Below are 18,371 nucleotides of genomic sequence, written 5' to 3' on the forward strand. Positions count from 1 at the left end.
AAAATACACATTATCCGGGAACATAGCGAAATAATACCCGGTTAAAGCTGGGGTAAACCGCAGGTTTCCTTGTTAAAACGGCTCCTTTTCAGTAGTTCCCAGCCTCTAAGTTTAGCTCTACGTAACGACCTCTCATTAAAGAATAAAAACCGATTAGGTATCTACATAAAATAAAATACTATTCAAGAAGCAATTCAGCGAACTTTGGCCCCTCTTAATCGTAATTGGATGCCTACTCGTAAAGTTATTCTTAAATAACGTCCAATCTTAGGCAATTATTTGCATAACTCGAGTCCGAAGTCGGATATCAAACTGTAATCTATCTAATAACTGTATGCTAGGTACGCGGTACTTAGCTGCAAGCGTTTATACGAACCAGTAACAGGCTTAGGGAATCCGGCGTGACCAGAAACTAAATATATACGAGGCTTAGTATTTAACATAATATAACCACATATAGGAAATATGGAAAAAATGCAGATTTTTCTGCTTTAAAAATCTCAGTTAATTAGTTTAAGTTTTTAATTCGTGGAGTATTTAAAAAGCTCTTATTTTCATTGAGTCGTCCAAAGCTTGCGGCCTTCAAGGTGATAGCGGGTCACATTCCGACAGGTAGAGCGAGATGGGGATATCTTCTGTCTCGCTTTAGATACAATGGAGGCTCGTGTAGTGTTGCGAGAGTTGATTTGAAGAGTAGTTTAGTAGTTTCTGCAATATAAATTATATATAAGTTTGCTTGTTGCATAAAAGTAATTGTTTTCTGGTATTTTTCAGAATATAACAATGGAAAGTACATTTGATTATGCTAATGTGGGGAACTATATACCCATGGTATTGAGAAATACTTGTAATCATCGTATAACATTTGTTAATAAAAGATCGTAAGACTAAACAGAAGATATTAAATATACTTTACACAGAAAACTCTATTTAATAGGCATGCGTATTCTGTGTAAACTTTAACGTTCACCAAATTTAAATTTCTTAATTAATTAAAAAACGTGCACAGCATCTAAATTAATAAAAACTTAATTTCATAAATTCAAAAAAGTCTGGACTCACTAACTACACCCGAGCTTTTCAAAGCAAAAGCCCCGCGCAGAGTACGCGTAGCAGGAAATGCCGACCGAGACGTTGGCAGCCCCAACGACCGGCAGTCAGTCGTTCAGAGGCTGCGCAAGCGCATGCCACCGCCAAACGTTAGCATCGACTTACAAAAACTGAAGTCCATACTCCGAATACATCACCCAACGACTTCAACCTAACTGAAGTCCAAATAGTGATGCGACAAAGTGATAAAACCTAACTAGTGATGTGAAACATTTCGACTTGTGTGTATATAAAGTGGTTTACGATTGATATTTTTTGTTTGTCCGCCTGTGTGTACGTAATAACCGTGTTCTGAACCAAGAAATGGGTTTATAATTGGTCTAAATCAATGGCCACGATGGTGAGTTATACCTATTTGAGGCTTAAACCTTAAAATATTATTGCATGCATGTGTGCGTGACTCTGCACTGTACATAGTAGTATGTATACTTGTAACTTGTTAGTATGTGCAGAGAAATGCTTTCATCTTTTATAATATGTCTTATGTATAAACGCTGTAAGTTCACACATTATCTATTTAAGTGTTTATGAAACTTTGTACTAAAGCTGTAAGTAACACCTGCCATTTCTAAGTCGACGGACTAGAAAGTTGTTTTGATGGGTTATGTTACTTTCAAGTACTTTATCTGAAGCTGTGTGATCATTTAACTGTGTCTAGAGTGAACTTATATATATTTTTATGATGTGTATAGAGAGAGAACGTTTTGGTATGCGTGTGCGCAAGTTTGCGTTTGTAGAGTAAAAGACATCAACGCGCATTCCTGTGGTTGTGATCTCAATAGAGGTATCGATTTAATTGCTCTTAACGCGATATTCATGGTCATTCTAGTTCTATTGTGCACGTTATAGAGAGCTAAGGCCTCATAGTTCGTTACTGTCATTAATTACAACAAAAGTTTTAAACTCCGACAATACCTATTAGTGGTCTACACAATAAAACATGGGTTTGTTGTAAACATCACACCTCACACACTTCGTACAACGATTTTAACAAAGCCAATAACCGATTATAAATGACGAAACGTTCCCAAAATACCTACAGCAATTGGAACCGCAGCCTGTAAGTGAAAAAAAGCCTCCGCATTGTTCCAAACGCGAATTCAACCGTGTAATTGACTTTTGGAGGAAACAACTGGGACCTTAATCCTTCTTATACTAAACTATACATTGGTGCCATTCAAAACCAAAAAGGGTAAAGAATTTCAAAAATAATCTTTTGTATCTTTTGCAAAGATTGCCTACCTTTTGACGATCATTAAATCATCGAGATGATATTACTTCGTCAACCTGCAATTTTTAACTCATTAGCTTCCTTCAAATTTTCGTAAAATTTATTCATCATTAGGAAAATCGATACAATTATGGATCATTATTTTCAAAAAGACATTAATTGATTTTTGATAGCCTGTTGACCAAAATCGGAAGAAAATTTTCGTAGCCGACAATTTATTACCTGATTGATTACCGTACTTCAATTGTTGAAGAACAGTTAATCCCCTGATGCATCTCATCTAAATTGCTGACTCTAGCAAGTTCAAAAATATTTGGCCATAACAAAATAATATCCTAACATTATAAGTGGGAAAACCATCGAATTTATAGTAGAAAACCATACATTGTCAAGTAAAATATACAATGTTTTTTGTCTTTATAAAAACCTTTCCTTAACATACACAAACGAACAAGAAGCCCAGCAGTGCTCCAGCTTGGCTAGCAACATATTCATCCAAATAAACGAAGGTATGCACAGCCAAGTTCCACCTGCCGACAATCATCAAAAGGCAAGCCAAAACACCGACAAAAATCTATTCTCAACGGCTAAGTATACATTTAAGTCGAAAAATCAAATAGAAATAAATAAACAGTGGGTACTTAAATGCCCGGTTGAATAAACAGGGACATTCGAGATGACAAACAAACCGACTCACATCCGTCTCAAGGTCTCCCATTAAACAATGATTTATGATACCTACACTATGCCAAAATGGCGGATATGATACACATATTTTTAGTAAGTAATTATTTTTGCATAATTCGGAGTGATCTTTGTAAGAGATTGCTTAATTCTCGGTGTAAGATTGTTGATTGTTGTAAAGATAAAGTTGATTTTGAGAAGAGGAGATGATATTTGACCGTCATCTCATCATTATCAGCCCACGTCTGACCACTGCATGGTTACGTCTCTCTACTTGGAATAGCTGCAGTAACTACCCCTTCATTCATATAAACAGAGTATTTTAAATTTATTGACTATTGTAGAAGTCAAATAGCTACGTAAACAAATATAAAGAAAGCATTATAATTTCATTTTTCTGAAATTGATGTTGAATCCTATGTAGAGTAACTTATATCATGAGCACGTATAGCAATGTAATGTACGTAGATATATTTATGATCCTTCACTTCAATTCAAACACCACAAGATTGTGGAATGCCGATTAGTTTAACAGAACATGTAAAGCGTAGTACAGTATCGATAAAAGGTCTAAAAGAACTCAGGAAGCCATAAAATCGATATTCATTTATCGATTAAATCGGCGATAAAACTAAAATGTCTGCTTTTATACTTAAGTAAGATCTGAAATACGATATTATATCATCTACGTAACACTAAATCATCAAGTTATCATCCTTTTTGGTACAGTCATCATTTCATTACTGGCAAATCTTACACGCGGGTCTCAGATGTAAGATATCATGGAAGGTCAGACAAAAAACGTAGATAATTGAAGATATTACATTCAATTATATTCGCGAATAAGTTCGTCATTTCAATGGGACGTATAAAAAATGAATAGGTACTGAGAAAAGGTTTTTTGTAACGTTAAAACACCAATCATTCCATAATTCTATCAAAAAGAATGAAGTAATGTAACAGCTCGAATTCTTCAAGTCATTCACGCTGGTAAGAAGAAAAGAAATAAAACAAGAATTCAATTTAAAGGAGCAGTTTCAAATAATTGAAAGCTGATTGAATCTTATTTAAAGCCTGGAAGAATTTCAATCTGGAATATCCTACTAGATTAAAACCACTCGTACGTCTCTCAGTAAAGGATACGATTTTGTGACCTTTATAAGATAGACATTTAGGTATTTTTTTACAAATTACTACTTTAATATTGGATTCCCGGGTGGGGCGAAGATTTTCGAAAATTTCTCAGTAGTAGCACGGAGTGCATATGGGACTTACAACATAAATTGTAAAAAATGGGTGTACATTGTACGCCTTCAGGGTTTCACAAACGTGACGATATAAAAAAACGATAATACTTAAATCTACAAATAAGTACTATATTCGCTCAAAAAATAACAATGACAAAAACTAAGATAATAATACAAAACTGTAGGTATACATAACTATACATTTAATTATATAAAATTTGTATTCAACTCGTTTGCATCCGTCATTTTTTGCATAATGATTAAGAGTTTATTTTTAACGTAATCGTGGCCGGAATATTTTATTCTTCGCTTTTGTTTTTGTTTGACCAAGTTAGCGTGTAACCTTTTGATAGATAAGACTTAGTTTCCACCTTTATAATGTACAAAAATTCTATATATTACTAGCTTTTGCCCGCGACTTCGTTCGCGTGGAATAGTGACTTCCGGCAAATTTTTGGTTTTAACCACATAGTTCCCGATCTCGCGGGATCTCTTCAAAAATGAGATGTGGAAGATATTCCAGGGAACTCTTCAAAAATCAACATAATGAGCTCTGCGTTTGAATTTAATAGATGTATACTCACTTAGGGCATTGAAAAAATAGTTTAAAAACGGACTTAAACTAACTTAAAACTAAAGAAAGCTACGAATTACGAATTTATAACAATTAAAAAAGAAACTATATTACAACCTATCCTCTATGCTATAATAACCAAGCTTAAACTAAATAATTTAAAAGAAACGACTTAAATCTAATCTAATTAATTTATAAATTAGACTTACAATTTTATTAAAAAAACTAACTACAGTAACTACTAATAATCGATATCAAACTAAACCTACGTTAAATAGTTTAACCAAAAAACCAGGAAAACCCAACAAATAAACTTATTAATTGACAAATACAACGAAACCAATTTAGAATATACGAAACAGCAGGACCACTACAGACAAATAATCATACGACTGATAATACACTTTTTCTACGATAGTACCGAAGCGCTCGGCCGATACCCAACCAAATGAATGTAACGAAACCATAGCGCGATCTATTTCGATCCCAACGCCATCTATCGAGGATAAAGACAACTTGGATTATTTATTTATACTCCGTTCGGGCATTTTCTTTGTACTAAAAGTTTAATTATATTGATATTATTATTTTTTTCATACCTTTTTACTATTTATTTACTTTTTTTCGATGAATTAAAACAATTACATGAACCGAAGTCGTGTAACGATCGACATAGAATTATCTATACCGTACTCCGTTAGAGCATTTTCTTTGTACTAAATGTTTTATTATATTGATATTATTTTTTTCATACCTTTTTACTATTTATTTACTTTTTTTCGATAAATTAAAACAATAACATGAACCGAAATCGTGTAACGATCGACATAGAATTATTTATAAATAATTTATTTCTTATTTTTATTTTTTGATTTTTGAAATAAAAATATATCTATGTCCTTTCTAAGGTTCTAAACTATATCTGTACCAAATTTCAACCAAATCCGTCAAATAGTTGCGGCGTGACGTGTTCGACGTGATTCTTTAATTTGACATAACTTTTTTATTTATGAACCGATTGACATGAAACAAACACTAAATGTAAATTTAAGCATCCCACAATATATTCGTGAAAACCGCATCCAACTCGGATCAGCCGTTTCTGAGATTAGCGCGCACAGACGAACAGACAAACAGACAAACAGACAAACAGACAAAAAAAAAGTTAATTACATTTTTGGGTTCGACATCGACATAACAATAACCCCTGCTATTTTTTTTATTTTTATTTTCAATGTACAGACAGCACTTTTCTACGATTTTATTATATGTATAGATGATGTGGGCTTAGGATAAAAGTAACTATATATTAATTTTAAGATAATAATTTATTTTTTATACGTAAATAAGGGAATTTGCTGTCGTAAATCACTAATTAATTAGAGAAATAGTTACTAAATACGTTAATTAAAATCGTAAAATTTTATTCGTTGTGTAACTACCAATGTCCACACACGTTTCACCGGAAAACACAAATCGTAGAAACGATTCGATGAGACAGGAAAAAGCTTATAATAATTTGGCATAATATATCCTTTTTGCCATTTATTACCTATTAAGTATTATTTATTTTGCTTTAATCGTTTAAGTGTCCCGTACTTTTTATCTTTCAGTATATATTACTTATTCAGTACGATCCTTACTTTCTTTGAGTCACATTATAATCAAATATATTATACCTACAATAATTTTGATAGCTCAAACCCATCAACGTCCATCAGAATTCCGTCACAACCGTGCCAGCTTGCTAGAGGCATAACGTTAACTGCCACCTACGTTACAAGTAACAGGTAGCAGTATTTTTGTATTATTTCTGTTTTCGTGAAGAATTGTATTGGGTCGTTGGGCCGTCAATGCGCGCGCCCCGGGCGAGACGCTGCGCACGCGACTAACTTCCACCAACTCGCTTTTGATAAAGGTTTTGAGAGACGGGTAACTGTACTCGGTTTAAGATTCATGATGTTGGCATTTTAATGTTTATGTTTGTAAGAGTGGTCTTGTTGAATGATATTTATTCCATAATATTTTACTCGTCTGACTTTAGGTGCTTATTTAATTATGTGAGTTATGTAAGTTAAGTATGTACTTGAATTTGTATGATGTGACAAGAATTCTGTCATAGAATGTACGGAATACTTGCCTAGGGTTATCTGCGGACTGGCTAGCAGGTTACCGGAGCTTCAGCTCGAAAAGCAGGAGTAAAAGCACGAGTAGGAACGGGGTTGATTTTACCCAATGAGAGTCACTCCCTCTCGCCTCACTCAAGGCGTCAAAAGACAATTGGATGATTTTCTCTCCTTAGAAAACCTAGGCTTGTCTCTTGTTTTAAGGATGTATTGACAAACTCAAAATATCTCATGCACACACGTAACATTACTCAGCAGTCGAGCAGCTGGTCGCCCAGCCACTGCGCCAACCAGCATTTTTTAATAATCATCATTTACACTATGGCCAATACACACAACACGATATAAAAAAAGGTTAAAATGCTGTTAATAATTACAAAGAAACAGCTACACTGTTAGTCATATCTAAATCCATTGCTAAGTTAATTCGAAACGGTACTCTTACGTTGAGATTTACACCGACTTAATAGTTACCGGTGTATTAATATAATAATACCATTCATATTACGCGTAACGCTAATCTTAATTCAATCTGTGCTTATCTATTTACTGTAGTGAGAAAGTACTTATAATATAAGTAGCCTCATAAAACGATACGTTGAATTTACTCGCCGTATTATGAAGCCCTTTTATCGCGATATCTCTATAGCGAAATAAGTATTTGTGAAATAAATCGATTCTGAGAATTATTTACCACTTTTTAAAGATCGTATTAACTTTTGACCTTTGTGACTGAATAGTCTTTTTCTCCTTCTAGCTTTGACCTTCAGTCGGCTTTGCCCATGTGAATTTAACTTATGTCCTTCTATTTACTATAGATCATGCAGAAGCAAACAAGAAGACTGGTTAAGAACATAAAATCTGAAAAGGTAACAAACAAACAGACTTAATATTATTTTGACATTGATTGAGATGTCTCTTTTAATAGTGTAGCTTTTGGAAGAATTTTATTTAGTAAAAGTGAATAATATTACCGACGATTACACCACAAATAAAGTAAGTAGATAAAAACTCTACCTACCTATTTTTTATAGAAGATGTACATTGTACATGAGCACCAATTATACTCCTATCACTATTCCCTTTGACAAATGTATTAATATTCAAATTCAGTCACCATCATTATATTATTCTGTTCTTTCATTTTTACGGCTTACTCACGAAACCGTTCGACAAGGTGACTCGTTTAGTTTCGAGTTACGCCTGGAGCCCATAACCAACCCTTGTTCTGACTCTATAGCTGCATGAACATAAAATAATATTCAACAATCGCCCGACTAACGTAGCCGCACTATGACAATAACGATGTTAAAACCTCTAAAAATATCACAAAACAAACCTAACTTTAAAATAAAAAAGAAATGTCAAGCTAAAATGAATCTTAGCTCAATCGAGATAGAGTCTGTCGTATCGTGTTCAGATTAAGTATAAATTACACTGATTGGTATCCTCACGCTACTTTACGTGCGGGTAATGATACCACGTGTTACCAAGTTAGGATTTGAAGTTTTTTATAGCCTGGCTTGCCTGGCTACTGTAGGAGAGGCATAGCTTGGGGGCATAAGCTCGAGTTTTTGTTCATTATTCAGCTACTACGTAACAATTTGAAGAAATTTGTGGTTAAACACAAAAAATGGAAGAACGTGATGCTGTTACACCTGTTTTTGGAAAAATGTGCCCACGGGTCGGATGGTCCTCAATTATTGTATGATCTTCTTATAATAAGATACAAACAGGTGTGTTGTTGTGTCTGTGTAGGTCTTAATATGGATTTGGTCAAATTATCTACTTAAATAAAAATGTCGATGTAATTATGTAGACGAATAAAAAAATATATTCGATACCTTAAATTAACATTTTGCAGACATGTTTACATTAGTTATTTTTGATTATACGACAAAACTGAATATACAGATCAATTCGTTACATCGAGGGCTTCATAGTTACACTCATGTCTAAAAACGTTAACATTCTCCATTATAGTCAGCTCGGTAAACTTAATTTTTAAGCTTTACGACACAAAACGATGATTTTATTAGATTTCATAACTGTTTAGCTTAACTTCGATATTTTTATATGATAGTTTACCATTAAAGTAAATACTTACGTCGATACTTACTTATAATCCTCTGACTCCTTAATTTTGACATCCTAATAAAAATGTTGAAAATTACTCCAAGCCCATAAACTTAGAATATTTAAAGTTCACTTTACGAGTGTATTTTATTGCCATAGTTGTAATCATAGACGACTGCAGTAATAACTCTGCTACAGTGTTGCCCACAGTGTGAAGAAAAGGTTTTATATGTTTCGTAAACAATGTTCCTTTCTGAATGGTGTTGCCAGACGTATAAACGTAAGGTTGCTATTTGAAATCATTATCTGCTGTAAAATCTACAATGCTAAGTCTAAGAGTTATTTTAATCCTAACTAGGTTTTACTAGCGCCTCACAATTGCTAACTATGTAAAATTAATTATATGTATAGTATAAAACTAACAACCAGAATCATTTATTATTCTTAGTTAACCATAGGAGGAAGCAACAGAAGAAAAAAAAATAGTCTTTGCTAAAAGTCAAAGTCACAGTCAGGTTTCGAAAAGACGTTTCTCTGCATGCTCCTTTACTCTCCTTTTTTAAGACTTTCAACTGGCAACAAAAATATGTTGAAGGCAAATCGTCCGCTGGCGGCGGTCACTTTAGTCCCCCATGGCGTCTAACGTGTTAAGAAACCTTTATTCTCCTATAAGTAATAACTAGCGAAAAATAAACTGTCTCTAAAAATAACCAGAAATGTGCTTATAAAATGCTGTAATTAGTTTAATTACACTCCCGCTACCCTAAACACTTTACTTACATTCTATTTAAATAACAGTTAGCAGTACCGTTTTCCGATAAATAAGAAAAATAACTCATTTTGATAAAATGTTGTAAGTTAGCCCCGTCACTAATGCAACTAAATAGATACTTAATATGTTTAATCTAAGTGCATATCAGAATCTGATTGAATGTGCCATTCCAGAGATGTGACGAGATATCGCAGGAAGCGCTGATCTGACATCGATACACATGGCATTCCTCACGTTTCAGCGGCACATTTAATTACTAAATTATTTACACATTTTATTTATACATTATGAAGAAATATTTAAATTATGGTGGGTAAAGTGCCGCTGAATAACGTCATACATATACTTAGATGTTAGGGTAGATATTGATATCGGTAACTTTTGGACTCTTAATCTAGATCTAGTTAAGATATATCAAATATGACTTTCTGATGCTAGTCAAATACAGATTATATCTATTTGCCATTTCATTGTCTCCTGAAAAATTATAATATACGGTTGATCATGAGTCTTATTTAGTTTAATATGTAGTTATCTTATAGTATTATGTAAGTACCTATTGATAGGTCTCGTCAAAAGCACATTACTGAGCCACCATCTTCGGCTCTTTCTTTCATTCAATTTAAAATATGAATACTAAAAATAATGAAATAGGTATTTTTGATTAGTTCTAACTTACTCAGAATACTACCTCATCTCTCTCCAGAAATAGCCCCTGGTAAAGAACATTTCGGCCTTCACAAGTTTTTAATAGCCCATTGTCTAGTAACAGAGTTAGTTCGAAAAAAGATTGTTCCCGAACGACTTTCAATTTCAAAAGCTATTCGAAACCGGTTATCGGTTTTTTATTTTGGAATTTGTACGTTTATAGTTTTTGCGCTATGGCGGACGAAAAGAACAGTCTTCATAATTCATTAATTAATTTTATTGCTAATGCTAATTTATTATTGAACTTCTAATGTAAAGGTGTACTTGAGATCCTCTCAAAATAGCTGACTCTTTGGTTCAGTGGTCACAAATAAGACTGCCAAGCGAGCTGCATTTTGATCCGACTGCAATAACATAATCTGGGGCAAATACTTAAATCGCTTACAAGCAACCTTTCTGGAGGATGCAAGAAAGCATGATACGATACATAATGTGAGGAAAACGAATAAAGAACCGGCAAAACATAATCTTAAATTCATCAGGACATCCACGTTCTGCAAACAAAGTGATTATTTAAATGAGCGACATTTAGCTACTTGTCTTTACATCTTAATGTCTCTATGGCCAGTTTGACAAGCATCAACGGAAACGATCATTGAACGTATTATTGCTACCACGATCAACCTATCTAGTCCATGCAAATTAAAATCTTAACTGCACGTGTTAAGGTGTAATCTTAAATGTAATATGCGACTTTGAAATGGTGACTTTCAAAAGTGCACATCAATGTCGGGCTGCTATGTAATTTGCTGAAGTTAAAGAAATCGCAGATTTTATTCCCGGTTTTCACCTTTTACTGAACTAATTAAGTAATCAAAGCCATTAGATTCACGTGGTTATTAAAGGGTATTTTTAGTTCTTGTTTAATTATATCTTACATTCTGGATGAGAATAGATATCAATCTGTAGCTTTGATTAAATAACAATATAACTTTTAAATCTTCACTAACATGGTCGTTTTTCCAAATAACTCAAACCGCCACACTCAGATTCATTTAATGGTTACTTAACCCAGTCTTTAGCAATTGTTTTAGAACAAAATGGTGACTAAGGAATAGTTTAAGTAATCATTAAATGTATCTGAGTACGACAGTAAGTATTAGAAGGTTGTTTAACAATGCTTTTTACACTCCTACATATGTGCTTTTTCACAATTCGATTCACCCATACGTATTACGAAAAATTATGACCCTAACGTAATTGTAATAAAATACAATAATGTAAAATCAGTTTTTAAGGAATCTTTCAAACAATTACAATTCGGGCATCAATTTATCATATATGTCGAAGGAGTATTTCTTACATGAATTGACCTATCAGTCCCATTCACCTCGGTGTAGGTACGTAAGGGAAATTGAGTCTCAGAAATATGTACGAAGCTTTATTTATTGTTATTGGCCACACCGCCTCATTGCTGTTCACTGGCATATTGGTGCCGTGAGATTTCGTATCGACGGCCATGTTCGACTGTTAAATCCTTTTTCCTTGTGTATTATGTCCTAAAGATGTGTATGTATAGTTGTCGCATTTAATTAGTGAAAGAGGTAGATGGGGAATGATGCTTTTGTAATTTATTTTATGTGATTTGTAAACAACGGATGAACAATAATAATAATATGTATGGTCACAAACAGCACTTGTATAGTATTTTTATTAACATTAGAATTTAAGACGGGATATTTACCATGTTTATTTATGCATATGAGTTTCTAATATTTCGGCACTGTTGCAAGCGCTATGATCACGGATGAACTGTTCATACGGACGAACGAAATATCGGAAACTCATAGACATAAATAAACATGGTAAATATCTCGTCTTAAATTCTAATTTTAGTGTTAGTGACCATGTCAGGGTATTTTTATTAAATGATACGTTCCCAAAATCAGGGTCTTTCCAATAAATAAATACGAAACTCAAGTGGCTGCCGATCCGCCTTCGCCGGAATACTCATATCTTATCTCTTCTATACAATATACTGTTTAATCCTGCTACCCCCCATTACCTCAAGGAACGTTTCAGGTTCTGTCATGACACACATTCTAGACCAGTACGGTCATCGGAGAGGCTCAAGCTTGAGATGCCTCAACATCAAAGCAGAGCCTTTGACCAATCTTTTACGGTTCGAGCCGTGCGGCTGTGGAATGCGCTACCGCTTTTGGTAAGGCAGGCACAGTCGCTCGCTACTTTCAAGGTGCTCGTGAAGGATCACTATCTTTCAAGGCTGTAACACAGCGTCATTGTTTCCTTGCAGTCGTTTTCTTTCTGCTATCACATTTTCTTGTCATTTGTAACATAACTATTATTTCTAATGTTAGTGTTAGTGACCATGACAGTATGTATGTAGGTTTTAAAAAAGTATTTTTATTAAATAATACTTTCTGAAAATCAGGGTCTTTCCAATAAATAAATAAATAATTCTTTTCCAGATACGTTTTAGAAGAACGTAGCTGTAGGCGAAGAACATGTCACAGAGGGATTTCTCCGAGGTATGTAACCATGTCTTGCTTATATGTACATATAAATCTTTAACATTACACCTGTGTACACTGTACATATGTATGTACGTGCGAACATGTTTTATTATTTCCTTACACTGTGGGAATGAAGTGAACATAGATAATAATCACTTGTTTACTCCCTGCGACTTGGAACCGCTAAGGAACTCGTTTGCGGGATAAACGACAAATTGAGATGTTCATGATTATTTTGTTTTCCGCCATCTCTGTATGTTTTACAAATGGAAACACGACTTTCTTCACTGTTTTGCATGTTTTGATAATTGTCCGGTACATTTACAAGTTTATGTTGGTGGGTGATACTGTCGTTATAGGCACTGCTAGGTGCTCCGTCTTGGTATTTTCACCGATGAATTTTAATCAATGGAGTTACAACTTTCAAGAGAGATGAAACTCTATGTTTATGTTGTTAGCTCAAAAGGAGACATAAAAATACCTTGATCGTTTTGTTCCGACACGTGATAGGCTGTAGAAGAAGATAGATGTCATGTATAGTTTTTAATTCTTCTTTATGACGAAAGGACTCTTTCCAAAGGTGCTGTTAGCTTTTAAATCTTTATAAAATTACCACATTACCATTTTAGGGGATACCAAATTATCTAAATACACCAGCTCTTGGTTTTCATAAAATCTACCTAGCTGCTTGCCTTTAAGTGTAATAAATCTTTAAGTTGTAAATAACTTGAGCATTTCCTCTCGATTCTCGGAAGTCCATTGGCCTTCCATTACCTCGCCATATAGGGCCGGCCTTTAATCCCATTTCGTCATCGGCTCGATTGTACGTTCCCAATCGTTGTTGTTCGGAGTAAGTAGTTCGGACGGAGCGCGACGTGTGAACGTGTATACCTGTGCGTGACTTGCTAGTATCTGGTACTCCGTGAGTTAGGAGCGGGAGCGATTTTATTTAAAGCGTTATTGTAATTTTGTTTGTGTTGAAAAAAGAGATGAATCAAAGTAGGTAGTAGTTTGGGTACTACCCTTGTGCGTTTATTAAATACATAATATTCCACAGTTAAAACATGAAAGCCGTGGAATAGGGTTAGTCAATTTACCTAGAGTTTTTGAAAAGGCAAAACCGAATCTTTAATTCTTTGCTTGTCTTAGGAAACCAACCAGATAACTTAAAGTAATTAAATAAATAAATTAATATAATTAGTTTAATCTAGCCAGGCCTCCGATACAATCCGATACAACGTCATTTACCATCTGGCAGTGGCGTAGCGTAGTGGGGGCGGCGGGGGCGGCACTTTTTAGGGGGCGGCAAAATTAAACAATAAATAATAAAAATATTTTGTAAATATTTCAACCATTTTATATTTTTTTCGCAACTAGAGATCGGAGAAAGTAGTGATAGTGGGGATGGAACCTTTAACGAGTGGTCCTGCCCCGAGAGGGAACCTTTAGACAGAGTCGACTGTACAAATTTGGACCGATTAAAATGAGCTTACTCTTTAGGCGTACCTAGTCCTGAAATCAAGGAAGACGGCCTTGGTCCACCCGATCCCTTAAAAGGGAGATAGAACAAATCCGTCCAACTACAGATAGCCATAAGGCCTCTTCTCGAAAATAATGGAGTCCATTATCAACTACCAGCTCTTGCTGTACCTAGAGGATCACCAGCTACTCAGTGACCAACAATTTTTACGGTTTTCGTAAAGGTCGGTCGGCTGGGGATCTTCTGGTTTACCTGAGTTGGGCACAGGCGATCGAATCTAAGGGGGAAGCGTTGGTAGTTAGCTTGGACGTGGCGAAAGCCTTGGACCGGGTTTGGCATAAAGCGCTTCTTTCGAAGCTTCCTTCCTATGGCCTTCCCGAGAATTGTGCGAATGGGTCTACTGCTTCCTTGCAGACAGAAGCATTAAGGTCGTTGTCGACCGGGAATGCTTCGACTCTCTGTCTGTAAACGCAGGTGTCCCTCAAGGCTGTGTGCTATCACCTACCTTGTTACTCCTCCATATCAATGATATGTTGCAAATCAACGGCATTCATTGTTATGCGGATGACAGTACAGGTGATGCCTATTATACCGGCCGCTCTAACATTTCTCGGGAAAACGTCAACGAGAACCGAAACAGACTTGTGTCTGAAATCGAGACTTCTTTGCGGAGAATCTCAGATCACCCTACTAAGACACAGGTCTGCGTGTTTACCGTTAAAAAACTACCGTTGTTCGTTTTACCTCAGTTTCAAAGTATCCCCCTCAGACTGCCTCAGCCGGTATTGGAAATCATCATATGACTTTTCCCGCCTTTGGCGAGGCGAGAGGGAGTGTTACACGCTTACCTACTGACTAAAAACCACCACGTCTCTACTCCTGCTCTTCGAGCCGGAGCCCCGGTATTGGAATTGGGATACTTGGCATCAACATTTCGAGCGACTTCCAGTTCCGTGGCCATCTAGAGGATAAGGCTAAATTAGCCTCGAAAAAGCTAGGTGTGCTCAACAGATCGAGGCAGCATTTCACTCCAGCCCATCGCCTGCTTCTATATAAGGCGCAGGTTCGGCCCCATATGGAATACTACTCTTATCTGTGGGCGGGGGCACCTCAGTACCAGCTTCATCCTCTGGACCGCGTTCGTCAGGAACTTTAAAACCGACTTGACACTTTGGCAATGCGTGGAGATGTAGCTTCGTTGTGCATTTTCTATCGCCTATACCACGGGGAGTGCTCTGATTCATGACTGTTCTTGCCGAAATTTTTCTATTATGAATGTATGTAATGTATGGTATTAAAATACCTAAATAAGGAGGCGGCAAAATTGTCTTCCGTCCCGGGCAGCCAGCACTCACGCTACGCCACTGCCATCTGGTGAAACCACGGTCAAACGCCTGTCTAGATTTAGATAAAAAAATATATTTATCACGAAGAAGGACCTTTCTTCTACCTATCTACTTGACGTAAACTTTCAATACAACCGCTTGTAACTTGTGGCATACCAATGACGCGGTAAGTTACACATAAGGCCCGCTACAAATTAATGTAATTCAAATGCTGTTAAGGTGTAGATGTGACGGATAACGTGGGCGTGCGCCTGCGCAGCGGTGCAGCACGGACCTAATATCACTTTTATTATTTACAAATTAGCTCGTAATACATCCTGTATGTGGGAAATTGTTTGAGGGTACCATTACATCACGCTTAATTCTTTAAAAAAGTAGTTAGAGGGCAAACTACGGCGTGTTACCCACATTTCCTCCCGTCCTATAGAAATTAGAGAAGAATCTACTAACAACCATCGCACACAATTTCAGACCACACTGAACTGTTACGGTACTGAAAATACGGAACTTTAAAACCTTTTTTTTAACGTTGATAAGTCTGCGTTTGGCCACCAACCCGCTTACTCCCAGGACGGCGAAGCGAAGATGTGGCCGAGGATGGAGCACACAGACTTAGAAAGTACCTATTTACTTTGACCTTGAAAAGACCTAATTATACTTAGCTTACTTAAGGATTGAATTGAAGGAGTTCTCGCTTCATAGGTTCACTTATTCAACCTACAGTATGACATGCTGGTTAGAGGATTATAAGTAATTGAGTTAAGTCATCATGCAGTCTTACTGTTCTTAATTGAAATATTTTATGAAAATTACCTACTCGTATTTTGATTACTTAGTCTTAATTATTTTCATATCTCAAAATGCTATCCAAAGACAATTATACCTCTTGAAGATTTTAATTTCATGCGCATAATAGTTTGAGTACCTATGATAGCATTAATTATGAGTCTCTACGTTTTCCTGGAAGCAGCCATTTATCCTTTGATAGTTTTATTACTCGGAGCTTCTGTCATTTAAAACTGCACTTTAAGTTATGTGCTATGTGGTTGTATATAGCTGTAAGCTGTATATGTTATTAAATGTTACTTTCTTTTTGTTTCGTCAATCTTTGAACTGCTGAATAAGATCTTTAGAGGAGTTTATCATAATGCCCCATTGTTTTATTTTTTGAGGGAGGAAAATCATCGAATTTCTGCCTAGAGGGGGTGTCAGACTCCTGCTTTTCGAGCCGCTTGTCTGCCAAGCATGGGCAATGTCTGCGGACTTGGGGATCGCAGTGAGGTCACCGAAAATTTCGATAGCTGATTGTAGTATCAGGAGATATATTCGGGTTTATTCTTAAAATTAATTCCCACTTCAACTATAACATCTCCATAGCAATCCTACACATTCACAGAATCCATTAAGAGAGAAAAGAGAGAAAACCGTATACTTGAAATACCTATTTAAATCCTACATTATTTCGGTCTCGAATCTTTTAATCTTATAGAAATCTTTTCGTAGATACTTAGAAAAGGGCTTTCTCTGGCTTTCATAGTGCATTCGATCGTTATCTCCAAGTACTTGAATCGAACCGCTTTTATCGGAACAGAAAATATACCGCATATCAACGTTATCACTTCAAACATGGCGTGCTTATGGAGAAACAAACTAGGGATGCGCGCGCGCTTGTTCACAGATAAAACTTATTTATTTACACCTTTGAACTCTTTCGTTGTTGTATGTATTCGATTTTTTTTTTATTTATTTGTCTTATTTGAAATTACGCTTTCTCTATACTTTGATTGTGGAGGCAAGTTCTACACTATTCGTACTAAATAAATACCTAGCATAAGTTCCTATAACACAAGTAACGTCGAAATTACGATACAGGTCGTTACGGTAAAGTATTTAATCAAGATACTTTTTTGTAAAAAGTGGAAAATCTAAAATTTACTTCCTTATTTGAGACATTTAGCGATTATAAACTAAGTTACGATTTTGTTCTGATAATTATTGGTAAGACTGGATTAAGTAATCATTTATCATCAATCATACTCTGAGTGCGGCAATTAATTTACTAGAGAATGGTAAAAATTCTTCTAAAATCTTATCTAATGTTTGAAAGCAAGTCTAATGAAAAAAATAATACTTAGAACGAATAAATCTGCCAGTTCAAGTTCCTAGTGTGCAATAAAAAAATATTACGTGTCTAATGAGCGCTAGTGTAATTTATAGTGTAGTCTATTAGCCAATATCGGTATTGAAAGTATCCTAGATTAGCGATCGTTAATACTCTCCTGCCACTCTTTACTTTATGGTCACCGTATTCCAACCTTCACTAGTTTATACACAGTTTTATAGCACAATGAACACCACATAACAATTATTGTAGACTAGTAAAACTTTTTGTTAAATTGTAAGATAATTGAGTTTAAAGTGTACTTGAAGTAAGCTCGGTAAAATTTTAAACATCTGCCATTATGTTTGTTACACATTCAGCTTAAAAATATACTTTTGTAATCAGGCCAATCGACTTAGTAAAACTAAAGTTTTTTAATTTT

At 35.3% G+C, this 18,371-nt stretch overlaps 1 protein-coding gene across 1 annotated transcript in view; it reads left to right on the forward strand.

Annotated features, from left to right (window-relative positions):
- The first annotated feature begins 1,156 nt into the window (after positions 1-1,156).
- Positions 1,157-18,371, forward strand: part of LOC118274780 (tetratricopeptide repeat protein 28) — a 76,876-nt gene continuing 59,661 nt past the window's right edge. Inside the window, exons 1-2 of the mRNA XM_050696770.1 lie at positions 1,157-1,450; positions 12,958-13,017. Coding sequence (XP_050552727.1) covers positions 12,994-13,017 — 24 coding nt within the window. The 5' untranslated portion in view covers positions 1,157-1,450; positions 12,958-12,993. The remainder of the gene's footprint in view (positions 1,451-12,957; positions 13,018-18,371) is intronic.

Source organism: Spodoptera frugiperda, chromosome 11 (genome assembly GCF_023101765.2).
Source record: "Spodoptera frugiperda isolate SF20-4 chromosome 11, AGI-APGP_CSIRO_Sfru_2.0, whole genome shotgun sequence".
In the NCBI taxonomy this organism is placed as follows: Eukaryota; Metazoa; Arthropoda; class Insecta; order Lepidoptera; family Noctuidae; genus Spodoptera; species Spodoptera frugiperda.